The following is a 27,967-nucleotide window of genomic DNA, read 5'->3' as shown; positions in this document are numbered from 1 at the left end:
GACTGCCTATGGGGGGGAGGAGATTATACTACAGACTGCCTATGGGGGGGATTCTGCTACCGACTGCCTATGGGGGGGAATTATAATACAGACTGCCTATGGGGGAGGAGATTATACTACAGACTGCCTATGGGGGAGAGATTATGCTGCAGACTGCCTATGGGGGGGAGGAGATTATGATACAGACTGTCTATGGGGGGAGATTATGATACAGACTGCCTATGGGGGGGAGATTATACTGCAGACTGCCTATGGGGGGGAGGAGATTATACTACAGACTGCCTATGGGGGGGATTCTGCTACCGACTGCCTATGGGGGGGGAATTATAATACAGACTGCCTAAGGGGGGTAATTATGCTACAGACTGCCTATGGGGGGGAATTGTGATACAGACTACCTATGGGGGGGATTATGCTACAGACTTCCTATGGGGGGGATTATGCTACAAACCGCCTATGGGGGGAGATTATGATACAAACTGCCTATGGGGGGGGATTATGCTACAGACTGCCTATGGGGGGGATTATGCTACAGACTGCCTATGGGGGGATTATGCTACAGACTGCCTATGGGGGTGATTATACTATATGAAGGACTATCTGGTGCATTATACTATATGGAGGCTATTTATGCAGCGTGGGGATTACAGTTAGGGTCATACAGTGTGGGAGATAATGTGGGGTCTTTGCACAGTGTGGGGCCATCATACAGTGTGGGAGATAATATGGGGTCTTTGTATAGTGTATAGGCCATCATACAGTGTGGGAGATAATGTGGGTTTTTTGAATAATGTGGGGACCATCATACAGTGTGGGAGATGATGTGGGGTCTTTGTGCAGTGTGGGGGCCATCATACAGTGTTGGAGCCATCAGTTTGGAGGCTGCTAAGGGGTCAGTATAATGTGTGAGGTATTGTACGCTGAGCATTATACTGTGTATAGCAGAGCATCATACTGTGTAGAGGGGAGTTGTATATGGGGGGAGACTCAAGACATTTTTTAATGTTAAGTGGGCAGTTAGCGTTATAGGGGAACTCAGGTTATTATGACTGTCAAAGGGGCAAACAGAGGGCAATATTACTTTCTAGGGGGCAAAATGTGGGCACTGTTTTCTAGGACACTTACACACTGCATTACTGTATTCTAGAGGTTTGTTTAACCATCTAGAGGGCACACAGCAGGTGCAGTAATAGGGACACATAAGGCAGCAGCTCAGCATTGGAGTATCAGTATGATGAGGAGTTTGTGCAGGCTGGGAATAGATGGGGACAGGGCCTGAAATGTAAGGAGTCAAATGTGTCTTTGTTGCGATCTCTGCAGACCTGAGACTGAGTCCTGGATGGAGGAGTTGTCGTGTCGGTCTGGGCCAGATGGAAAAGACGGGAAAAATGAACAATTTAATCAGAAAGAACGTCAGCTGTAAGTTACAATATATAACCGTGCTGTGATCTCTTATATGTTCTGCAAGACGGGCATCTATCAATATATGTCACCATATGGCGGTAGTATCGGTGCTGTTTTTTGTATAGAGATTATTTTCCGCAACAGCGCCATCATCTGCTGAGGTTTTCCTACATCCACTATCTGGGTGCGCCATCATAGCTGTAATCAGGGTTACCTGGTAAGGGGCCCACTCAGAAGTTTCGCCCCCCATGAACCAAAACCCTAGCTACGCCTCTGGTACTCGCTCATCACTAGTTGCCTCTGTCTTTAACAAGGGGGCCGTCTGTATCCTGTAGTGAATTAGTTTTCTGGCCCCGGTTGGCTGCTTTTTTTCTGATATTTTTTGAGGATTTATTCTTTCCTTTTGCTTTGAAGATGTATATGAACTCCTCAGGCTTATTAAATCTGTCCAGGTTAAATTAAGAACAAAAACATTTTTAGGTAAGAATTACATGACCCATAAAACATCATTTCGGAACAATGTACCATATTTTGCCGATTATAAGACACACTGGACCATAAGGCACACCCCAAATTTTGGGGAGGAAAAGAAGAATTTTTTTTTAATAAAATGGTAGTGCATCTTATAGTCCGCTTTTACTGGAACTTACCGGGGGGGGGGCATGGTTGCTGCTGCAGGATGCTGGCAGTGGCAGCAAGAGTGGGGTGATGCTGCGGGCCACAGTCTGGGAGGAGGGGGTGTTCAGTGGTACGAGGCTGCTCGGGGCTTTCATAAAATGTCAGCAGAGTCCCCGCACTTCCCATAGTTTTCGCTGTGGTGAACTTCGGGAAAATGGACGCCGGAGGCAGCGCATCCACAGATTGAAATCTCAGCTCACCCCCACCCCCGGTAAGCTACATTGGGATTATAAAATGCACCCCCAAACTGGATTGCGGCACACTGCTATTTCTTTACTTCACTACAATATAGTGGCTTATTTGATGGAAACCATCAGGAAGAATTATGATGAGTTCACTCAAGGTTGATATTTTTTCTGAAGTAAATATATACAAGCTCGAAGGTCCTAATCTCAAAAATATATAGATATTTATGGGAGATCAACGGTACTTCCGCTCTGTTACCGGCACAAAATAAGTGACAGAAGAGAAAGGGAGGGGGATAGATGGGAGTCAGTTTTAAGAGATAATGAAAATGTTTATCCTAATTAATCTTTTAAGGGTTATGGCTCTACTATTTCCCACAAAGATTGTATTAGATGGGTCTCACTATCTCTTCTTGCTGCCCAAGTTGTCATATAGAACAAACTGAACTTTTCAACTTACTGTATATTGGAGATATCCCAAAATCCCTATTGATCCTTATATTAGTATTTTGGGCAGCAGAATAGGGAGAGGGGAAATAAAATATGAATTTTTGGTAATTGTAAAAGCTCTTATGACAGAAAGCAATGGTAGCAATCAAAATTATATATTTCAGAGGACATAAATGAAATAGCTAAAAATGTATAACTTGGTATTTTAATATCACGTCTATAAAATGGGAGAAAAGAAAAAAATAACAATTTTCACAATTTTTTTTTTTCCCATTATTTTCCTCTCCTTCTCTCAGGGATATGATGAGGGGTGGAAAGAGGGTTAACAAATAAATACAATAATATTGGTACTTAGTATTTAAAATTAAACTAAAAATAATGGCAATATTGGAGAGGAGAATTGATGAGCAATTTATGACAATCATTTTTTTGGGCTTCAATTAGTGTGATTATTGGTTAGCTGGGTCATATTTTTATCATTATAATGAGGCACCTTAATGTTCTATAACACATTGCTTTCATTATGTTTTTGTGCTTATGTAATTATCTTTCGGCCAAGTATAATAATACTAACCTAGTTTGAGCAGTGGGATTGGGGCTCATATCATGATGTTACTCTTAGTGGTTAGATATGTTCATGCAAATTGGTGTATTTTTATATTTTCAAAAGGTTCTGGTCTTGTGCTTTTGTACTTATTATATAATTAATCAAATCGAATTTAAAAAAGTTATAAAGACATCTAATGATCACAGACAGATGTAAAGCCCTTCCTTCAATGTCCTGAGCCACCTGAGGGTAGGGGCACATTCCCCAAAGTGCTGAGTCGGAGAAGGAGGAGAGAAAAAAGCAGAACAAATCAGAGTTTTCACTGAGCAACATACAGCGATTCTGGGCCCACCTACTCCATGGGCCTCTGTGCAGGGAAACCGGCTGCACATGCAGAATGTCCACCCCTGACTGTGGTTCCTGCAATAGATATATATACATACAGCTGATAGTATACACCTACCACAGGAACGATTTTACTCTATGCCCCCTAACTTTCCTTCTTTACCATCCTGGAGACAATGGCAGTTTGGAGCTCGAAAGGCTGATGTTTTGATGCATTTGAAATTTGGGGGATGGAGACTGGCAGTGGAGGCTAGTGGTATGGAGGCTGGCAGCATAAAGGCTAGTAGTAGAGATTGTGGCTGTAAGGGGTAGAAGAGATATCCCTGAAGAGCCCTTGCAAGATGTCACATTAGTGAAGAAAGACTGCCATCTGCTGGTCAGGACTATTGAGACGGAACCAGTTTGGGAGTAACTTCGGGTGCTGGACCCGATCAGGTGACCAAAAGCCCAAATTTCCTGTATATAAAAGCCCTACACGCCAAACGGCAGGCAGATTTGGCACCAGGGAGAAGAGTGGAGCAGACACAGTCCAGGAATGGCGCCGAGGCCAGTGTGCTGGTCACCATTTGGCGAGGCCCAGACTACGCACAGGAGGACTCAGAGTTCTAATTACGCCAGACAGGGTCAGGATCCACGCCCTACGCTGGTCAAGCCTCAGAGACCCAACCTCGCCTGACAAGAGCCGGGCCTGGTCCTTTCCACCCCAAGCCCAAAGACTTCCATGAGCGTTAAAGCCAAGTAGGTCCGCAAGGAGACTATAACGGTAGATGCACGCCTGTTACTGAAGAGGGGCTGCATGAGTGACCAGGGCCATCACTTCCAGCTATATCATATGGCACTGGGGTCGGCCAGGATTAAGACAACAGGTTGGGAGGAGGCCAGGTGGTGCATGCGTTGGCCAGAGATAAAGAAAGAACTTATGTGGTAACTCCCTTGAATGGGCGCACCACCTTTGTGAAGAGAACATTAGTATTATTTAGTGAAGGACTTTTATTGCTATTTCAAATTTACTGTTATTTGGTTCATTGTTGATTTGCTTTGTTATTATCACTAATTGTTTAGAGTTACTGTAAATTATGGTAAAATTACTACTGCATTTAAGCAGAATTATACCGTTCAGTGACTGTTCTTGCCTTGTGTCCTGTGTGCGTTGCATCCAGACACCTAAATTAGATGGTCATGGAGGCTCTATGGTGTGACGGCTGGAAGTTAAGGGGAAGATGTTTAAAGCCCCCGTCACACTAAGCGAGATCGCTAGCGAGATCGCTGCTGAGTCACAAGTTTTGTGACGCAACAGCGACCTCAGTAGCGATCTCGCTACGTTTGACACTTAGCAGTGACCAGGCCCCTGCTGTGAGATCGCTGGTTGTGTCGGAAAGGTCTGGACATTTCTTTGATCGTTGAGGCCCCGCTGGGTAGCATGCATCGGTGTGTTTGACACCTTACCAACAACCTTGTTGACGACTCAGACACAGAAACACATAGGCGTGCATCGTTATACAGATCGTTACGGGTCGCTGCATCGCTGCTGCGTCGTTGGAAAGATCTGACTGTTTGACATCTCACCAGCGACCACATAGCGACGCAGCAACGATCCCTGACAAGTCGTATCGTTGTCGGGATCGCTGTAGCGTCGCTAAGTGAGACGGGGCCATTAGTCTAGACTGCATAGCTGTATCAGCAGTTATCAGGATTTGGACTATAAGTGTACATCTCCACATTTATATCAAGAAACTGATTATATACAGATTGCACAGATAATGGGTGCAATATCTCTCAATCTCTTTATATACAGTAGGTGTAGTCTCTTTGTATATTATTCTCTTCCTATAGCTGCAGTCTCTCATGGTTCAAAAAATCTACAGTACAGACCAAAAGTTTGGACACACCTTCTCATTTGAAGATTTTTTTGTATTTTCATGACTATGAAAATTGTACATTCACACTGAAGGCATCAAAACTATGAATTAACACATGTGGAATTATATACTTAACAAAAAAGTGTGAAACAACTGAAAATATGTTTTATATTCTAGGTTCTTCAAAGTATCCACCTTTTGCTTTGATGACTGCTTTGTACACTCTTGGCATTCTCTTGATGAGCTTCAAGAGGTAGTCACCGGAAATGATTTTCACTTCACAGGTGTGCCCTGTCATGTTTAATAAGTGGGATTTCTTGCCTTATAAATGGGGTTCGGACCATCAGTTGTGTTGTGCAGAAGTCAGGTGGATACACAGCTGATAGTCCTACTGAATAGACTGTTAGCTGCTTTTTTCTTGCCATAATACAAATTCTAACAGTCTATTCAGTAGGTGGCTACTTTGAAGAACCTAGAATATAAGACATATTTTCAGTTGTTTCACACTTTTTTGTTAAGTATATAATTCCACATATGTTAATTCATAGTTTTGATGCCTTCAGTGTGAATGTACAATTTTCATTGTCATGAAAATACAGAAAAATCTTTAAATGAGAAGGTGTGTCCAAAGTTTTGGTCTGTACTGTATATATAGATGAGCTTAAATCTGGTCAGTAACCTCTTTACTTCAACGTTGCACTTACCGTTTGTTTGCAAAAGACTCATAGACAGCTCAGCTTTCTCCTCAGGAATGACCAACACCAGACATCATTTCTCAACGCCAGATTTTTCCTGGCTAGTCAAGGGGCCCAATTACTAACTTCACTTGCCTTTGGCACTAGGAGAATGAGGAGCTAGCACTAAAAACTAGGAGGGGCTAGCAGGCCAAGTTACTCTTGAACCCTGCACTACAACACTGTCTGTTTCTTCAGTAATATTGCAGAATGGATCTAAAAATGGGACTAATAATTTTTATGTACTTCTTTCTCTGTATGACCTTTACTAATCATAAGTAGGCAATAACATACAGGTGAAATAACACTCCTCCACATTAGCTTAGAGGAGATTTCTCAATGTGAGACATTTTTTTACAGATAGCCTGCTATCACTTAGTAAAAGAAGGTGGCTTAAGGATCCAATAATGATCAAGTTGCTTTATTATGGTACTCCCTCCCCCCACACTGACTGTTGTAAAATGAAAGCTGAAAGGTGTTAATCATCTCTCCTCTACTCTGTAATCGCTTTATCATGAGAGAGAGGGGAGAGTAGACTGTCTGCTATTACATGTCTCACAAAGGAGAAAGCCCGTTCGAAGCTTTCCCGGGGGCATGTTCCTTTTTTCCCTGGTATATTGATCATTGTCATACAGGGGAAAAAGCACATGACCCCAGAGAAAAATCTCTGTTAATGCCTTCTTAGTGATAACAGAAATTATGACCTAAACTTTAGAAGGTAATATCTCCACAGTGAGGAGAAATTAAAAAATAAAAGCTAAATTTTCCTCAGCTCTACAGCCATTATTATATGAAGTAGCCTCTTTAACATGTTAAATTAATGAAAATTCATCTTTAAGTTGACGGACCTGGAAAAATATCAGTTCTTGGACACATTTATTTAAAGTTTTTAACTAGTTCAAAAAAAACATCCAAAACATGCAAATTGGCAATATAATGTGCAATAGGCCTGTGGAAACTGTTACAGCTTTATGGACAAATAAAAAGTTAAATACTACTTAAATATTACTATTGTTCTTAAGATAATATGAAAAGACCCAGGGTGAATTTTCTTATTTTTATAAATTGCAAAAACAGTGACACTGAGTTATTTTTTCATCACCTTAATATATTCTGCCCAACCAGAGAGATAGCTAACAGGGATCAGATTTGTGCATTACTCTGAATCTCTGCCATTATGCTCGTAGAAAAGTGTCCCAAAACCCAGGTCTGTGAATAAATAACTGAGAAGTTCCATTTCCATATTCAGTGCCTACTTTACCTGTATGGAGTGATTACTCGTAATGCAAACTAAGATTTTCTCCTTACAGCATGAATAAGAGACTCACTATTAGTTGACAGTATTTGGCTTATGTATGAATTATATTGCAACATCCTATAATACAAAGTTAATGTACCCAATTATGATAGTGAACACATACCTTACTGAACAAGCTCCCATGTTCCAGGCACAGGGATTTGCTCCAGATACATATGTTTCCAGGTTTTCCATTACAACTGTGGGTGAGAGTCTTGTATGCACATAGGCACACCAGTTTCTGTGACAAAATGACCAGAAATAAATATTTAAACAAGAATTCATTAATTTATACATATTAATTTCTTTAATATACAGTCTAACTCTAAGCTCAAAACAATGTGTTTTCAGGGGATAGTTATAAAAGGGATATATATATATATATATATATATATATATATATACAATTGAAACCATAAGTTTACATACGCTATATAAAATAACACATATGCATGTTTTTCTCAATATCTGACATTAAATCAGAATAAACCTTTCCCGTTTTAGGTCAATTAGGATTACCATAATTTTTAATATTTGCCAAATGCCAGAATGAGAGAGAGAATGTTTTAAGGCATTTTTATTATTTACTGCAAAGATAAAAAGTTTATATACATTTCATTAGTATTTGGTACCATTGCCCTTAAACTGAATGACTTGGGTCAAACGTTTGGCATATCTGCCGGAGTTCACAACAGGAGTACGCGCGTGCGCATACGGCGCTGTCTGGCGACATTTTGATGAAGACACACTGCAAATGTGTCTTCACTAAAATGCCACCGGATATCGCACTATGCGCAGGCACCGATTCTGACTCCACACTCCTCGCCCGGTCTCCGGCCCGAACAGAGGCAACACACTCCTCCCCGGCAGGTATGTGCTTATGGCGCCAGAGATCGTGGTATGCCTTAGTGCCTAGGCATACCACGATTTCTGGCACCACACTCCTCCTCTCTGTCACCTGTAAAGGCTGGATTCATTCTTCTGTCTGGGGCCAGACTGCGCAGGCGCAATGTCATGGGTGTATCAGAGGTGACAGACAGTCGCCCTGCAGTTGGTTGCAGGAGATCTCTACGTTTGGCATTACATACATCTTCTTAGAGGCTGTCTGTCTCTAGGACCCAGCGGCTACCTCCCTCTGGCTAATTAGCTCCCTGATCTGGGTGTATAAATACCTGGTGTGTCTGAGAGGGAGGTGCCGGCGATATTCAATACTACTTGTGAGGCTTTATCAAGAGCAGTACTTCGTCCTCTCTGGAGCTTGAGGCAATGTGTGAATTTGTCTGGAGTTATCTAAAGCTAAGCAATTCCCCCTGTTTGTCTACCCTTGTTGTCTATAGAGTTTAGTGGAGATCGACTAGTGCTCATCTCCTCCCTTCCCTAGCCTTAGCCATACGCCAGGGAATGTCAGGGTGAGGCACGCGTGCAGCGATTGGTGAAGAGCCCATATAAGGATGGTAGTTGAGACAGGGTGACCTAGACCAGACTAGAAGATCTCCACTCCCCCTTCCCCTAGTGTCTGGGCTCCCTTTCCCTCTTCCCTTTGCTTTGCACTAAGTCTTTCCCACACCTTGCGTGACACGCAGTCTATAGACGTCTCGGACAGAAGGACACACCTCTGGTTTTATTATAGATGTCTGATATTGTTCGTATAGTACATGCACCCTTTGTATTGTACAGTGCTGCGTAGTATGGTGGATTTATATAAATAAAGATTAGTATTATTAGCTATGGAAGGACATGCTAAAGTCTCCTTCTAAACAGAAATGTTGTGTCTAATGTACAAATTGAAATTTGTATATAATAAGATCTGTATTTATCTCTTCTAAATCCTATTTTTAATAAAATAATTTCCATAATCATTTGTACTCTGACAACCCTGAATTTATTGTTATTATGTATATTACATTTAAATTAAGCGGTTTTGAGCTTAGATACAAAAGATTTGTAGAAGGGCTTAAAAATAAGTTTAATATAAAATAGTATAAGTCGCATAGCTATTACAGTAAGTGTTGAGAAGGAGGCATATGTGACAATGAAAAAGCAATATAATCTTTTTTATGACATCTAGAAAAATGAAATAGAAAACAATTTAGCCTCAAAGAAATCCAACTTTGAAAGTAATTTTCTTCATGTGATTGATTTCTAATAGGAAGATACCCCAAGGCTTTGTAAAATTAATTCCATTAAAACTGTTAAATTATTCAGGAGGGCATCATCAAATCTCCCGGTATAATGATTCACTCTAATTTGGTATACTGTCTTATCTCTTGGTAGACAGTATCATTACATCCATTATTAACAAATCATGTAACTGGCACATTTGAGATCAATGGGAATGCAGGCAGTTCTCTGTCTTCGCCGCACCTGCCACTGAAAACGAAATTCTAATCTTAAAGTTCAAGACTACACAGATATTCTTTATCTTCAGACAGAAGTGAACACGCATTATTGTTTTATCATCTATGCCCCAAGTCACACGGCTTGGGATTGCAGTTTGCACAAAGTTCAATGAATAAACTTACAATTTTTGGCCATTAATTGCCCAACATTATAATCACTTCTATCCCCTAAAATAAGTAAGTGCTAGGACAGTAACAGTGCCATTAAAGGTTTGTGCACATAACCATACATTGGCTCCATTTTATATTTACATTGCTAGGGCAGGTGCCGAGGAGAGTATTTTTTGTCCAAATACGATCTGACAAAACATTGGATCTCACCTGGACCAATGTTAGTCTAAGAGGCAGTGCACATGTCTGATATAAAATTGATGCATGCCCGAGTTTGGTCCGATATTCAGATTGCATTCAGCCATGCAAATCAGTGAGTCCATGGAAAACATCGGACTGCGTTTGGATAACACCTGAGTGCAGTCTGATTTCTGCGCACTGACAGAATGGAGAAGATGGAGACATTTTTTTCTCCATTTTATCCTCATCCAAGAGAATTAGATCACATTTAGATCACACTCTGAGCAAACTCTGATTAGAGTTTGATCAGAGTGTCATTTGCATAATCGGCCCAATTCTCTCAGATGAGAGAATCTACAGCTGTCTGCACCTGCCCTAATTCTCAACATTGGAAGCTAACACTTGGGTGCTATACCATAAAGAATGGGAGATAGCTGGGTGGTGTACTATAAAGAATGGAGCGTTGGTGTGTCTGTGTGGCCATCTCTTGGGCATAACCCTTTAAAAGGTTGGTCCCCCATTTTCTCTGCTTCCCAGCTAGCCTACTTTCTTCATTGTTGGAGGATGGTCGTTCCTGCTTGATCTCACTTAAAAATAGTGACATCATTGTGCCGATGGTCTAAACTGTGTTGTCTCAGATCCTCCTGTATGAGGAAGCCTTGGCTCTGCAGCTTTGGAGGAGCACAAAAGCATTGAAGTTTGCCAAGATCAGGAGCTAGCAGTTCACACCATAGTCAGGTCAATTTAGGCCAAAAAAAACATAACCTAAAACAAATTCTAACAAAGGTGTGTGAACATTTTGTGTCTCTACCAAGTGTGGTGATCATGAGAAAAAAAGTCTACCAAGATCTGCCAACCAGAAGTGGATTATTTTCAAGGTGGCTGTTGAAAACTGTTAAAATCTGCAAATTCCTCTTCCAATCTTATTTTTAAGTGTCTTTACTTTCTTGTTGTTTTTTAACTTTCTTATTTTATCAGACCAAGCATTTTATGGTATTACTAAAAATGAAGGAAAATACACTAGCGCCCTAAGTGTGAGGAGACGTGCAGAAGCTGCAGACAGATACACGGATCCTGTATGAATTCCATGGAAAATCTGTTGCATTAACCCCTTAAGGACCCTGGGACTTTCAGTTTTTGCATTTTCGTTTTTTGCTCCCCTTGTTCCCAGAGCCATAGCGTTTTTATTTTTTGGTCAATGTGGCCGTGTGAGGGCTTATTTTTTGCAGGACGAGTTGTACTTTTGAACGACATTACTGGTTTTACCATATCATGTACGGGAAAATGGGAAAAAAATTCCAAGTGGGAAGAATTGCAAAAAAAAGTGCAAAGTACATATGTTTTTTTTTTTTTGTTGTTTTACCACGTTCACTGAATGCTAAAACTGAACTGCCATTATTATTCTCCAGCTCATTATGAGTTCGTAGACACTAAACATGTGCAGGTTCTTTTTTATTTAAGTGGTGAAAAAAATCCAAAGTTTGCTAAAGAAAAAAAAAGGTGTCATTTTCCAAGACCCGTAGCGTCTCCACTTTTTGGGATCTGGGGCCAGGTGAGGGCTTATTTTTTACGCGCCGAGCTGACGTTTTTATTGATACCATTTTGGGGAAGATGCAATGTTTGGTTAGCCTGTTATTGCACTTTATTGCAATGTTGCGGCGACCAAAAAACGTAATTCTGGCGTTTAGAATTGTTTTCTCGTTACGTCGTTTGCCGTTCAGATTAGTTATTTTTTTATATTGATCGATCGTGTGATTCTGAATGCGGCGATTCCAAATATGTGTATGTGGGTTTTTTTTAATTATTTTATTTTGAATGTGGCGAAAGGGGATGATTTAAAGTTTTATATTTTTTAAATTTTTTAAATATTTTTAAAAACTTTTTTTTTACACTTTTTGCTTGCTTCTATAGTCTCCAACTGTCCGATCGCTTCTGCTACATAGAGGTGATGAGCAGGTCACCTCTATGTGGCAGAAATGCTCCTGTGCTATGAGCGCCGACCACTAGGTGACGCTCATAGAAATCATTACAAGACAACCACTGGGGTCTGCTGCAGACCCAGGGTTGTCATGCCTACCCATCAGTGACCCGCGATCACGTGATGGGGTCACCGATGGGCGGGGTAAGTGACGTGCTTCCGGCATGGTGCTGTTAAATGCTGCTGTCAGAGATTGACAGAGGCATTTAACTGGTTAACAGCCACGGGTGGATCGCGATTCCACGCGCGGCTGTTGCGGGCACATGCCAGCTGTAAGAATCAGCTGACATGTGCTTGGTTCAGTGCGGGCTCACTGCCGGAGCCCTCACTGAACCGGGGGTGATGGCCTGGGGAGTACTAATATGCCCCAGGCTTTAATGGGGTAAAACACTAGAAAAGAACAAGAAGGAGGAGAAAGGGGTAGAAAAAAACAGCACCCCAGCTCAAATAAATTAAGTAGAATATGGTACCGACCTGCTATTTCTTTGGCACAATGAAAAATGGTTAATGAAGCAAAATAAAGCTATAGAGGCTAAAATGGTTAAATCAATTTAAAAATAGGGGCGCTGGTAGGTAAGCTCAGTAGATCTGCTGCAAATGGTATGTGTCACCATAGACCACTAAGGGAAATAGAATCAATTATATAAAACCGCTGTGCTGATGTACTGAGGAGGGTAGGTGAGGATTATAGGGAGTAGTAATAGAAGAATATACAATTGTTGGTGAATAGAACATTTGGTAAGTCCTCCAGGGATCCAGAGCTGTTTGGGACCTGTAGTGGGATAGGTAAGGACTGTGATTACTGACTTGTATGAGTTAGTTGATTTTCTGTAGACCTACTGTGCATGTATTTACCTTGGATAGCAGGAGGATCTTATTTAGAAGATGAGGAGGAGAATAGGAACGGGATAATGGATCTTCTTATTAAATAGGATGTTGGAATGAGTGCTGTAATGAAAGAATTTGCATTAAATCACAAGCTATATGGACCCTAAACCAGAAGGAGTAGCAGTTGGTTGAGTTGCCAGCTAATGGCTGGTGCAGGTAGCTAGTGGAAAAATAGAAATTTGATTAACATTGGTACAACTGCATGAATAAGTAAGAGGGAGTTTTCGTGTGAAATATATAAGAGGAGAAACCGCTATGTGTAGTCAGGGTTCAAAGTTCAACACCCGTTGGTGATACAGTTCAGTACCTTTAAGTGTAACAAGAGCGTCTACCCTCCTCAGTACATCAGCGCAGTGGTTTTATATAATAAAATGGTTAAATGATGCCTTCTATTGAAGCTATTGCCATGTCTAGCACAGTAACTAAAATCATTGAGGTACTTAACAAGAAGAAAACTGAAGTTAGTGAAAAATCTAAAATAAGTAAGTTGTGGCTAGCATATCAGCAAATGATAGGTATTGCTCAAACACTGATGAAAGCAGATTGTACTGGGTCTTTGATAAATCATTTGCATGTGATTTACAATGCATTACAGATTTACAGCAGCAGGGCACTACAACTATCTGAAGTTATCATATCTGTACCTTCAGGAAATAAACAAATTGCAAAACAATAATCCTGAGGTCTACAGGATGTTTCAAAATGGATTGCATGTCATCCGTCGAACAATTCAGTTTTGGGCTGGTCTAGGTTGTGATCTTGTGATTGAACAAACACTTATGAGGTCATTTTAATCCTCATGTGGTTTAACTAAATGTAAGCAAGATGACAGAAGATCAGCGAGAGTTGTAGACTACATCAACCACCATAATGTCTGACTACAATCTTGCCATGAAGGACTTTAATGGAATCCCTTACACCACAAGTGAACAATACAAAGATTCAACTGTCTCAAGAATTGAAAGAAATACTCTAGACATTTCAAAAATGTATGCAAAGATGTCACCATGTTCACCTTCCTCAGCTGACCCCTCATTGAGAAATATCATCAATGGTATTGTGACAAAGGAAGATGTCAATGTGCATGAGTAAAAGTCAGTGGGAAGGAGAGTTGTGCACAATATGATTGGACAAAATGTATTTTCATTGGCTTTTAAGAGGACCGATAAAGTAAAGACCCTGAGTAATTCATCTGCAGTCACAGTTGTGCAGGGCAAAAGCATTGACCTGGCTCACTTTTTCAGATATTTCTTGTAGTCTCTAAGACAGGACAACTATATCTAGAGGTGGTGAGGAGGTATGAGCTCAATGAAATCACTGTTTGAAGACTTGAATATTGTGAGAAAGGCTGTTAAACTACAATTAGCCCATGGCATTGATAAGCATGTTATTGACGGAGACTACGTGATACACAAATTGAAGTGGAAAAATGGAGATATACAGGGTGGTCCAAAAGTAGGTGGGCAGAAAGTGTAATAAGGTTATCAAGGGGGAAATTTATCAAACACTAAATTGCAGCCGCCTGTCTGGATCATCCACCAATAAACCATAAATTAGACGTGGACGATAAGCTTTCCACCCAATAGATTTCAGGATTCACATGATAGAAGCTTGTGAAATTCCCAATTCCAAAGAGGCTCTTCTGGTGGACTTTTTTGGACTCTGAACAAATGTTTCAGCAACAAGTTGTTTATTATCTTCTGTACAGACTGTTTTGGGTCGACCAGTTTTTGGAGCATTAAGGATTGAGCCAGTGGCATTGAATTTGTCATGAATGCGGTAAATGGTTTGTCTTTTTGGGGCTTGAGTACCAAATGTTTCAACCCAATTTGCTCTAAAGGTTTCAGCATTTTGAGATTTCCAATACTCTGTTAAAATCCATTTTCTTTGATCTGTATTTAAATTTTTTGCCATTATGTGTTATCTGAATTATCTGAAAAGAAAACAGATTTGGAGAGATCTATCTGTGAAAACTAGATCTGTGAAACTGGCTCAGTTGCCCTTAGCAACCAATCAGATTCCACATTTCATTTTACAAAGAGTCTGTGAGGAATGAAAAGTGGAATCTGATTGGTTGCTAAAGGCAACTGAGCCAGTTTCACTTTACACCATGTTTGATAAATCTCCCCCTTCATAAACCTTATTACACTTTCTGTCCACCTACTTTTGGACCACCCTGTATATCATAAAATAGCCAGAGTATACGCAGACTTTACAATTAAACACTATGGGATGGCAACTGTGTTGTTCGATGGGTATGATACAGGTCCATCATTAAAGGGCAATGAACATAAGAGAAGGCAAAGAAAAATCAATCTACCAATAGTTCAATCTTCCAAAATCAATCTAATAATAGTGATACTGTATTTGAAGGGAAGCTAGAAGAATTCCTTTCAGTGAGACATAATAAACAACACCTAATCAAATTAATCATTGATGAAATGGTGATGAGAGGCTGTATGTAGTGATGGGTGAGCGCTAAAATGCACTTGGAATACTCGGGTGCTCGACCCGAACAACAAGCCCAATATAAGTCTTTGGGAAACTCAAGCATTTTTCAGGCGGCTCCCCCCGGCGGTCTACAGAGGGCCTAAAAATTGCCCAAATCGATGGGAACAGTGCTCAAATGACATGGGAACAGCATGGGGAAGACCCCTGGAAGCATTTCTGACTCCAAGGTCACTTCTGTCAACAACGTTGTCAGAGGTATTACGTCACTTTTACGGACTCACAATAAAACATACAAAAAACAAAACAAAATGAATTTTCCAGGGAAATATGTTAAGGAACATCCTTTCCAGGGTAATGACTTGTATATAAAGCAAAATAAATAACCAAAAACAAAAATGCTCCTCCACACCTTTGGCTATGTTCACACATAGCTTTTTTGATGCGTTTTTGCACTTTTGCATTGCTTTCAGCAGTGACAAATGCATTCACCAGAAAATGTCATTTTAACGTTTTACAACCCTTTATGGCCATGTGGTGTGTGAGATATCATCAGACACATTGTGTTTCATTTATGAAGGAGGGACTCTGAAAGTCTCAAAGACTATTTTTATATGGCCATCAGGTGGCCTTTACTATTCTTAAAGGGCCAGCAGTCGGCCCTCACTATTCTTAGAGAGCCATCAGCAGGCTATGTTTTCTTGTTCCCATTACTAAAGAGTGGATCTCCTATACTGTTATTGCGTATGTAGTGAGTGACAGGGCTGCCCAAAATTTAGACGCACCCCAATACCACTTTGAAGAGACTTAGAGGAGGGCCTCCTGAAAACAATGTTCCCATTATTAGGAAGTGGGTCTCCCACTGTGTTTGCCTATGCAGTGAATGCAAGGGTTGTCAAAAATTTGGAGGCACTCCAATGCCCCTTGGAAGAGACATGGAGGTCAGAGAGCCTCCTGAAAACAATGTTCCCATTTTTAAGAAATGGGTCTCCCATTGTGTTTGCCTATGCAGTGAATGCAAGGGTTGCCAAAAATTTGGAGACACTTCAATGCCCCTTGGAAGAGACGTGGAGGAGCGCTTCATAAAAAAATGTTCCCATTAGAAAGGAGCGGGTCTCCTATACTTGTAATGCCCATGCACTAAGTGTATGGGCTGACAAACATTTCTTCCTGGGGGGTATACATGAACATACTGTATAAAAAAATTTTTTTACGAGCATCATAAACATTAGAGATGAGCGGTGTTCGACTAGAACTGTTCGCCAATCTCAAATTCGAGCTGTTTTGGGCGGTGTTCGAGTTGTTCGACGAACCCGAACGATTTGCAAAAAATTTGGCTGTTCGAGGTTATGTTCGATAACTGTTCGTGCACCAAAAGCGTGTCCTGCATGTCTGGCGCTATTTAGAGCACTAATCATGCAGGGATTGTCTGCCACTCACTGTAATGCCACAGCCATGGTGGTTGTGGCATTACAGTGATTGCCCAAATCGATGGGAACAGTGCCAACAGTGAAACATGAAAAGCCGGCAATTCAGCAGCGGCATACACCGGTACCCGACAATTTAGAACCGAAAGAATAGAGCTTCACACATAGATTAGATAGATATAAACATGTCAGCCACATATATACGAAGTACAGTGAAAGTGCTGCTTACTGTACTTGTCATTTAGCGTAAAGGATTTATCAAAAAAAATAATAGTGTTTTCATGCACTGTCTCTTTAAAAAAGCCGGCCGGCAATTCAGCAGGGTACCCGACAATTTATAACAGACAGAATAGAGCTTCACACATAGATTAGATAGATAGAAACATGTCAGTCACATATATATGAAGTACAGTGACAGTGTTGATTACTGTACTTGTCATTTAGTGTAAAGGATTTATTAAAAAAAATAATAGTGTTTTCATGCACCGTCTCTTTAAAAAAGCCGGCCGGCAATTCAGCATCTGTACCCAACAATTTAGAATAGAAGGAATAGAGAATCACACATAGATTAGATAGATAGAAACATGTCAGTCACATATATATGAAGTACAGTGACAGTGTTGCTTACTGTACTTGTCATTTAGTGTAAAGGATTTATTAAAAAAAATAATAGTGTTTTCATGCACCGTCTCTTTAAGAAAGCCAGCCGGCAATTCAGCAGCGGTACCCGACAATTTATAACAGACAGAATAGAGCTTCACACATAGATTAGAAAGATAGAAACATGTCAGTCACATATATATGAAGTACAGTGATAGTGTTGGTTACTGTACTTGTCATTTAGTATTAAAATAAAGGATTTATTATTAACAAAATTGCCGTGGGGTTCCCCTTAATTTTAGGCTCTAGCGGAGGTTAAGCAGACGGCTGGGGCAGATGTTTGAAGCCTGGGAAGGGGGTAATACCCACGGAGCTTCCCAGGCTACTAATATCAGCCCCCAGCTGAATACATAGCCTTTACTAGCTATTAAAATGGGGGACCCCCCAAAAAAATGACGTGGGGTCCCCCCTAATTTAATAGCTAGCAAAGGCTAGGCAGACAGCTGGGGGCTGATATTAATAGCCCAGGAAGGGAGCCATGAATATTGGCCCCCTCCCAGGCTAGAAACACCAGCCGTCAGCCGCCCCAGAAATGGCGCATTCATAGGATGCGCCAATTCTGGCACTTAGCCTCGCTCTTCCACGCTGAAGCGCTGAGTGCAGGAGAATTTTCCCACGCTGTCAGTGACGTGCATAAGGTGAGCTCATGTCCAATGAACTCAGCTCACCTCCTGCACGTCACTGACAGCGTGGGAGAATTCTCCTGCACTCAGCGCTTCAGTGTGAGAATTCTCCCACGCTGAAGCGCTGAGTGCAGGAGAATTTTCCCACGCTGTCAGTGACGTGCATGAGGTGAGCCGAGTTCATTGGACATTAACTCGGCTCATCTGGATGCCCTCACAGAGAGACACTGTGGAGCGCAAGTATGTCCAATGAACTCAGCTCACGCTGTCAGTGACGTGCATGAGGTGAGCCGAGTTCATTGGACATGACCTCGGCTCATCTGGATGCCGTCACAGCGAGACAGTGAGGAGCGCAAGCATGCCTGCGCTTCTCAGTGTCTGCGGGATGACAGGCTGGATGGCAGCGTTCTGCTGCGGTCCAGCCAGTCATCTCGATGTAGCAGAGCTGGAGCTGTCCTGGGAACAATGGAAAGGTAAGGATGATGTTGCTTTATTATTTTTCTTTTATTACAGGAGATCGTTGGCTTCAGCTGGAATGGGCGTGACGGTAAGTAAGGTTTAATTTAGAACAATAAAGAATTGTGTGTTTATTTCAATTAAAGGACTTTTTTCTGGGTGTTTGTGTTTTTTTTAACTTTGACTATGGGGTTAGTAATGGGGGTGTCTTATAGACGCCTCTCCATTACTAACCTGGGCTTGATGTCAGCTGGCATTATAAGCTGACATCAATCCCAGCCCTATTACCCCACTGCCACCGCTACAGGGCAGTGGGAAGAGCGAGGCTAAGTGCCAGAATTGGCGCATCCTATGGATGCGCCATTTCTGGGGCGGCTGACGGCTGGTGTTTCTAGCCTGGGAGGGGGCCAATATTCATGGCACCCTTCCTGAGCTATTAATATCAGCCCCCAGCTGTCTGCCTAGCCTTTGCTAGCTATTAAAATAGGGGGGACCCCACGTCATTTTTTTGGGGGGGTCCCCCATTTTAATAGCTAGTAAAGGCTAAGTATTCAGCTGGGGGCTGATATTAGTAGCCTGGTAAGCTCCGTGGGTATTACCCCCTTCCGAGGCTTCAAACATCTGCCCCAGCCGTCTGCTTAACCTCCGCTAGAGCCTAAAATTATGGGGGATCCCACGCCAATTTTTATTTTAATAAATCCTTTATTTTAACACTAAATGACAAGTACAGTAACCAACACTGTCACTGTACTTATTATAAATGTGACTGACATGTTTCTATCTATCTAATCTATGTGTGATGCTCTATCTTTTTGTTCTAAATTGTCGGGTACCGCTGCTGAATTGCCGGCCGGCTTTTTTAAAGAGACAGTGCATGAAAACACTATTATTTTTTTAAATAAATCCTTTACACTAAATGACAAGTACAGAAAGCAACACTGTCACTGTACTTATTATATATGTGACTGACATGTTTCTATCTATCTAATCTATGTGTGAAGCTCTATTCTTTCTGTTCTAAATTGTCGGGTACAGATGTTGAATTGCCGGCCGGCTTTTTTAAAGAGACGGTGCATGAAAACACTAATATTTTTTTTAATAAATCCTTTACACTAAATGACAAGTGCAGTAACCAACACTGTCACTGTGCTTCTTATATGTGTGACTGACATGTTTCTATCTATCTAATCTATGTGTGATGCTCTATTCCTTCTTGTCTAAATTGTCGGGTACCGGTGTATGCCGCTGCTGAATTTGCCGGCCGGCTTTTTTAAAGAGAGTGTCTTCTGAGCAGTTTGTCAGCTTTTGGACACCTTTGCAGGTGTTTTCTATGTGTTTCTATGTGTTTTTGTTTGCCTGCCATTGGTTTTAACGGTGTTCGACGGTGTTCTAAGGTGTTCGACGAACAGTTCGACGAACAGTTCCTCGAACATCCCGGTGTTCGACGAACCGAACCGAACCCGAACACTACGGGGGTGGCTCAACACTAATAAACATCCTTTAAAAATTTTATATCGGTGTTGCATTACGGACCATGTTCACCCTGGTGATATGGTGGTGGAGGATGAGGATGAGGAGAGCGAGGAGGAAAAGAGCAAATAGCCAAAATCAGGAAGCGTGTACCCATGTGTGGGTGTGAAGAGGTGCATGGGAATACACCTCACAAAAAAAGACTCTGGATTTGAGTTTATGATACGCTGCTATCGTTCGGTGGTGTTGAGAAGTCTGGCCCAATCCAGCCCCTGTTCATTTTTATGAGTCAGCCTGTCAGTATTTTCAGTTGACAGGCGGATGCGCTTATCAGTAGTGATGAGAGAGCACTGACATGCTCGGGTACTCGTTGCTCGGGTTGAGCAAATTGGAATACTCGGGTGCTCGACCCGAGCAACGAGCCCAATGTAAGTCTATGGGAAACTCAAGCATTTTTCAGGCGGCTCCCCCCGGCGGTCTGCATAGGGCCTAAAAATTGCCCAAATCGATGGGAACAGTGCTCAAATGACATGGGAACAGCATGGGGAAGACGCCTGGAAGCATCTCTGACTCCAAGATCACTGCTGTCAGCAACGTGGTCAGAGTATTACACCACTTTTACGGACTCACAAAAAAACATACAAAAACGAAACCAAAATGGATTTTCCAGGGAAATATGTTAAGGAACATCCTTTCCAGGGTAATGACTTGTATATAAGGCAAAATAAATAACCAAAAGCAAAAATACTCCTCCACAACTTGGGCTATGTTCACACATAGCATTTTTGATGTGTTTTTGCTCTTTTGAATTGCTTTCAACCAAGACAAATGCATTCACCAGGAAATGTCATTTTAACATTTTACAACCTTATCTGGCCATGTGGTGTGTGACACATCATCAGACACATGCATACAGTGCTGAAAAGACATGGGAATAGCATGGGAAAGACCTCTGGAAGCATCTCTAACTCCCAGGTCACTGCCTAAAAGTGTGCCCATCATAAGTGATTTTTGGCGCATGCGAAGATGCCTCCCGCCATGCACCTGTCATTGCAGACTTGCATCAATTACCGTCCATGTCCTTGTCCCACTGCAACGTTCAGTTGTCCTTACCCCATTACTTGGAATGCAAGCGCAAGTATGCAGGCAGCCACCCACCACCCACAGGCTGCAATACTATACTGCCAAATTTTTGACAGCTGCTTGCACTTGAAATGTGGCCTTTTAGGGTCGTGGAGGTGGAAGCTTTTCAAAACCTCATGCCAGCGGCGGCCGAGTGTCCATACTCGGTCCCCAGCCGCCACTATATTTCCTAGTATCCGCCTTCCACAAGCACGGGTCCCATAACATTACCCATGCCCTCCCCAGTGCACTTACTGGGAAGGACCGTCTAACCACAAACACGTGGACAGGTGAATCTGGCAAGGGACGGTACAGAGTCAGTCCACAGCTTTTTTTGCTAAGAGTTGTATTTAGCTCGGTGAAAGGACTGGCATAGAGGGAAACCGTATCTACCCTGCGTGTCATTTCTCCCAGGAAGTCCTGTAATTGAGCTTGTTGCAGAAACAATGGCAAGCCATCCAGCATCAACTCGCACTTGTCGGTGGTGCTTTGACACACACACACATCTTTCTTTGCGCATTTAATTTCTTGAATACAGAGTTGGACAATGGCCTGATCTGTAATGCGTTTTGAGAAATAACATGCATAAGTGACGCGCCCCCTGGGCCAGTGTTGTTTGGGGGATACCCGGAGCCGGATCAGATGGGGGTTGTAGTCTCCGAGTGGCGGTGACCCGGTCCGTGCCCAGGGTGTCAAGCTCAGTGTGTGGCAGTCCTACAGATGTTACTGGATGTTCTTTAGTGTCGACTATGCCACCCGTTGATTTGCGGTCACTACGGCCGCCGCTGCAGCAGGGTCCGCTGAGGCTGGTGGTGTGTGTGCAGCTCAGGTAGTATAACCCCCAACGGGAGGGGTATAGCCTCAGGGGGTCAGTTGCAGAGGATGGTGGTTGTGGAGGTGCAGTGAGGATGGTAATGAAACTCAGAGTCGGGCTGTGCAGTTCAGGGTTTTTACTTACTGCTTTTGTGTTGGTCACTCCGGCCTTGAGTGACCACCCGAGCCGCGCTGCGTCCACCAGGTCCTGGACTCGGCCAACCCCCAGGTGATTCTGGAGCGTGTTCCTGAGCTCCCTTTCTGACTTGTCCTTCTCTCTGGCCTTCCCCACCTGGGATCCACCTAAGTCCGGCTCCCTCGGGCCTCTTGTTGGTAAAACCCTTGTCTCTGGGTTCCCTGACCCTATTCTTGGTTTGCCTTCTGGGTGGATTTAGTGGGTGGTCGTGGCAGATCCTGCCCACGACCTCCGGTCTCTGGCTAAGGATTAGTGCCCTCCACCAGCTTGGGATCCGGTACCCTTGTGCCAACTCTTCACCCTCTGGTCTAATTTTGGGTTCTTGGAGTTCCCTCTTCTCCCCCTCTGGGTCCTTCTTTTCTCCTCTCTCTCACTCTCTTGGCCTTGGAGCTGGCTGAGCTGCTCTGCTTGTCTGACCAAACCTCTACAAAAGACCCTGTTCTAAGATGGTTCCCACCTTATATACTCCCTCTATGTGTGAGCTCAGGTGACCAGCACCCAATGAGCTCCTAGCATTACCCAGACTGCTCCCCCTATCTGCCCCTACACTACTGGGATGTTCCACCCCCCTCCCACTCCAGCCAGGGACAGACGCTGTCGTACCTGCACATTTCTCTAGTGGGAGTACCATTGGTCTGTCCCCCGGAAATGGGATGTATGTAGTGCATGCAGCCTACTGAGCTCAGTTCCACACTCCATCCTTACCCGGGAGTGGAATACCACACCTCTGGCTTGAGGTGTAATACCCCTGTAGCAGCCGAATCCTCAGGGTGCTACATTCCCCCCTGGTAAATCACAGCACGTCCTCGGGCTGTAAGATATAAAAAACATCCAAAACATACAATTTTTTTTTTTTTTTTCATAAACATAAACATATAAAACATCACATATATTATCAGCAATAAAACTTTTCATATAAAACTTTTCATAAATAACATCCTTGTAAACACTCTTGCTCCTCCGGCCACGGTGCAACTTGTGACCGGGAAAAGTGCGACAGTCTCCTTTAGAAACACGGTTTTCCTATAAAACCTGTAGAGGGCGCCTTAGAAAGCGCAACTATATACAGGGGGAATATGGCCGCTCTCAGTCCTCGGCCAGGTAATGGGAATAAGGACACACGGGTTAACAGTTCACTCTTGTCCCAACGGGGACATATTTAAAGCAGCAACAGTTCACTGTACCCCGATGGGTAACTATTTACAGTCTCTTTACCGTACTTTAACGACGGCGTCCTCCTGCTCCTTCTTTGGATTCAGACCCGTCCGGGTCCTCCTGCTCCTCCTCACACCGCAGCTCCTCCTCCGTCAGGCGATGTACATGGAGGGCGTAGGGTCCTTTGGCACACTTGTGCCGGGTGAAGGTGACCTCGTCCCCTACATACAGGTCACGACCTCTGTGTCCCTCCGGCAGATGGCTTTCTACGTCTCTGCGGGTGACAAAGACGTCGCCGGGGGTATGATGGTCTCTTATGAAGCCCCACCCATGCTGCAGGTTGAATTTAATCACAGTCCCGGTGGTACGGGGACCATGAGCTGCACGGGGATCTCTCCTGGTCCGGCTCTTCTGCTCCGCGCTCCTTATCTGTGCTTGCTGTTCCCGGACCCGCCTCTCTCTCCGCTCCTTCTCGAAGACCTCGAGCTGCTGGCGGCAGCACTCTGCACGCTCCGCTGCGGCCGCCCGAGTCTCCTGAGTGAACCCCATGAGGTCTCCTCCGGTGGGGTCCCACTCAAACTGTGCCTCCTCTAGCGGGGGCTGGGTCCTCCTGACGGGCTTCGGAGCCGGAATCAGGGGCTCACACAGGGGCCTCGCCCTTTGGAGTTCCAGTTGGTAGTACTCCTGGGGCCATATGAAGGGCTGCCCATCCGGGCACGTATGCTGGGCAAACAGGTCCTCACCCAGGTGCGGTACTTTGGGTGTTATGGGCGCTGTGGTGGTAGCGGCGCCCGGGTTGACCAGGCCTTGCGACCAGGCTTGGGGCACGCTAAAGGAAAAGGGCACCGTAAGAACGGCGGCGCCCGTGGTTACTCGGCCCTGCGACCAGGCTGGTGGCTCCGCGGAGGTAGGGGGCGCTGTTGGGATGGCGGCGCCCGGGTCTACTAGGCCTTGCGACCAGGCCGATGGTATTTCCTGCTTTGCCGCGCTCAGGGTCGAAGCGCGTGACGTCACAGGGGTCGCGGCCGCGGTTTCCGGTTGAGGCCTGGTCTGCGGCGGTGACGATGCAGCGACGGGCACGGCAGGGGGAATTTCGGGCTCTGCGACGGGGAGCTGGGGCAGGCACGCGGTTTCCCGGCTCGGGGTAGAGACGTCCCCTTTACCTGCCTCCATTCGTTCAGCTCCCTTCTCGGCGCCGTCTCCGGCCTTGAGTCCTCCTGCACCATCCTCAGAGGCGGTCTGTCTCCTCGTCTCGGGTGGCGTGCTCCGCTGACGGGTTTCGGTCCGCTGGGCCATCTCTCGGCTCCACTCCGCCAACGTCTCTCGTTGCACCCGGGCCATCCTCCGTGCGAGGCCCTCCAGCGCAGTCTGTGCACACTCCCGGTCTCGGGGGAGCTGTGCCAGGACCTCCACTAGGCCTAGTGGGGTTGTGGCTTGTAGCAGGCTCCTGACAACTGGGTCGGTGCTGCCTGACTCTCCCTCCATCTCCGGGTAGGCTCTCTCTGGACTCCTCTCCAGACTTCTTGTCTCCGGGTGCGCTCTCTCCAGACTGCTCCAGGCGACACCCATCTTTGCTCTCTTGTTCTGTCTCCGCCCACATTGAGGGTGGTCCCGGGGCAACTTTGTGATTGTCAGTTCCAGGGGCAGTTCTCCCACGCTGATGGACACTTCCAGCATCACAGTCTCTGTTGGTGGGCGCGGTTTCCGCTTTTGGCGCCATTCTTCGACCTGGCCCACGATGGGAGGTGACCTCTTGCCACCCTCTGGCACGCCCATAATGGCGTCCGCTCTTCCAAGGCGGGAAATCTTTGGAAATGGCGGGAATCGTCTCCCAGTGGCGGGAAACTCCACGGATGGCGGGAAAAAGCTGCAAATGGCGGACAACCGGCGGGAAACGACCTGTGATGGGGTCCGTTGGCGGGGACCCTCCGGAACCGGCGGGAGACTTCTTTTTAAGGTAACGGTGAACTTTTCTTCAGGCACGCAGTACCCGGTTGTTGCGTGCACGTTATCCTGCCGACTACGCCAAAGTTGACGCGCCCCCTGGGCCAGTGTTGTTTGGGGGATACCCGGAGCCGGATCAGATGGGGGTTGTAGTCTCCGAGTGGCGGTGACCCGGTCCGTGCCCAGGGTGTCAAGCTCAGTGTGTGGCAGTCCTACAGATGTTACTGGATGTTCTTTAGTGTCGACTACGCCACCCGTTGATTTGCGGTCACTACGGCCGCCGCTGCAGCAGGGTCCGCTGAGGCTGGTGGTGTGTGTGCAGCTCAGGTAGTATAACCCCCAACGGGAGGGGTATAGCCTCAGGGGGTCAGTTGCAGAGGATGGTGGTTGTGGAGGTGCAGTGAGGATGGTAATGAAACTCAGAGTCGGGCTGTGCAGTTCAGGGTTTTTACTTACTGCTTTTGTGTTGGTCACTCCGGCCTTGAGTGACCACCCGAGCCGCGCTGCGTCCACCAGGTCCTGGACTCGGCCAACCCCCAGGTGATTCTGGAGCGTGTTCCTGAGCTCCCTTTCTGACTTGTCCTTCTCTCTGGCCTTCCCCACCAGGGATCCACCTAAGTCCGGCTCCCTCGGGCCTCTTGTTGGTAAAACCCTTGTCTCTGGGTTCCCTGACCCTATTCTTGGTTTGCCTTCTGGGTGGATTTAGTGGGTGGTCGTGGCAGATCCTGCCCACGACCTCCGGTCTCTGGCTAAGGATTAGTGCCCTCCACCAGCTTGGGATCCGGTACCCTTGTGCCAACTCTTCACCCTCTGGTCTAATTTTGGGTTCTTGGAGTTCCCTCTTCTCCCCCTCTGGGTCCTTCTTTTCTCCTCTCTCTCACTCTCTTGGCCTTGGAGCTGGCTGAGCTGCTCTGCTTGTCTGACCAAACCTCTACAAAAGACCCTGTTCTAAGATGGTTCCCACCTTATATACTCCCTCTATGTGTGAGCTCAGGTGACCAGCACCCAATGAGCTCCTAGCATTATCCAGACTGCTCCCCCTATCTGCCCCTACACTACTGGGATGTTCCACCCCCCTCCCACTCCAGCCAGGGACAGACGCTGTCGTACCTGCACATTTCTCTAGTGGGAGTACCATTGGTCTGTCCCCCGGAAATGGGATGTATGTAGTGCATGCAGCCTACTGAGCTCAGTTCCACACTCCATCCTTACCCGGGAGTGGAATACCACACCTCTGGCTTGAGGTGTAATACCCCTGTAGCAGCCGAATCCTCAGGGTGCTACATAAGCATGGCCGATCCACATTAAAAAAGCAGCCATAGAGTGTCCGGGAACCTTGCCCCTCACTTTTCTTAGCCAGGGCTGCTTTTCGGCAGGGTTGGACGGGCCCACCAGAGAACCGGAGACTCCTCCGGCGGGCCCTGGCTTCTCCTTCAGGAGAGTTCATAGTGCCGAGGTGAGGCCATGATGATGATAGAGGCCACCATCTGCTTAGTTTTCTGTTACTTGGAATGCAAGTGCAAGTATGCAGCCAGCCACCCACCCACCCACAGCCTGCAACACTAAACTGCCAGATTTCTGGGCAGATCTTTGCACTTGAAATATGGCCTTTTAAGCTCATGGAGGCGGAAGCTTTTCACAACCTCATGCCGGCGGCGGCCGGGTGTCCATACTCGGTCCCCAGCCGCCACTATATTTCCCGTTATCGCCTCCGCCTTCCACAAGCACGGGTCCCACAACATTACCCGTGCCCTCCCCAGTGCACTTACTGGGAAGGACCGCCTAACCACAAACACGTGGACAGGTGAATGTGGCCAGGGAGGTTACGGAGCCAGTCCACAACTTTTTTGGCTGAGAGTTGTATTTAGCTCAGTTAAAGGACTGGTATAGAGGGAAACTGTATCTACCCTGTGTGTCGTATCTCCCAGGAAGTCCTCTAAAGCTGCTTGCACTTGAAATGTGACCTGAACATTACTGCTGGTACTTTTCTGTGGGAATTTGCTTGCCTCCTACCAGCCTGGAATATTTCCAGTAAACTATGGTACGACGCCATGGTATTAGCACTACCCCCTGTACCAGTAGAGAAGCCATCCCCAATTTCCTTCTCAGGAATTTTATTTGGTAGACTGAGTGGCTGCTCAAATACATTTTCTCACAAAGGAGCTGAAGATAGAGTGGCAGTAGGTGCAAGTTTCTCCAGCCAGTTAGATATTAGAGGGTGAACGGCAGCACATTGGATCAGTGGTTAGCACTGAAGCCTTGCAGCGCTGGGATCCTCGGTTCAAATCCCAGCAAGGACAACATCTGCAAGGACTTTGTATGTTCTCGCCGTGTTTGCGTGTGTTTCTTGCTCAGTAAAAAAGCAGCCATAGAGTGTCCGGGAATCTCCCCACAAACTTTTCTTAGCCAAGACTGCTTCTCAGCAGGGTTGGACGGCCCCATCAGAGAATCCTCTGGTGTGCCTTGGCTTCTACCTCAGGAGAGTTCATGATGGCGCTAACTTTGCTGCTGCTATGGGGCTCTTGAGCGGGTGAGAAAGGTTAGCCCTCAGAATCAAATCCTCTGGTGGGCACAATGTTTTTCAATCTGAAACAGCTT

At 44.9% G+C, this 27,967-nt stretch overlaps 1 protein-coding gene across 1 annotated transcript in view; it reads right to left on the bottom strand.

Moving 5' to 3' along the window:
- MMRN1 (multimerin 1) overlaps positions 1–27,967 on the bottom strand; it is a 381,581-nt gene that overhangs the window by 166,934 nt on the left and 186,680 nt on the right. Inside the window, exon 2 of the mRNA XM_073638116.1 lies at positions 7,624–7,740. Within this exon, the coding sequence (XP_073494217.1) occupies positions 7,624–7,740 (117 nt within the window). The remainder of the gene's footprint in view (positions 1–7,623; positions 7,741–27,967) is intronic.

Source organism: Phyllobates terribilis, unplaced genomic scaffold, assembly GCF_046119375.1.
Source record: "Phyllobates terribilis strain yellow unplaced genomic scaffold, ASM4611937v1 Scaffold_1__5_contigs__length_1240528914, whole genome shotgun sequence".
NCBI classification, from domain to species: domain Eukaryota; kingdom Metazoa; phylum Chordata; class Amphibia; order Anura; family Dendrobatidae; genus Phyllobates; species Phyllobates terribilis.
Note: the sequence above shows the minus strand (reverse complement) of the source record. Positions and strands in the feature narration are given on the sequence as shown.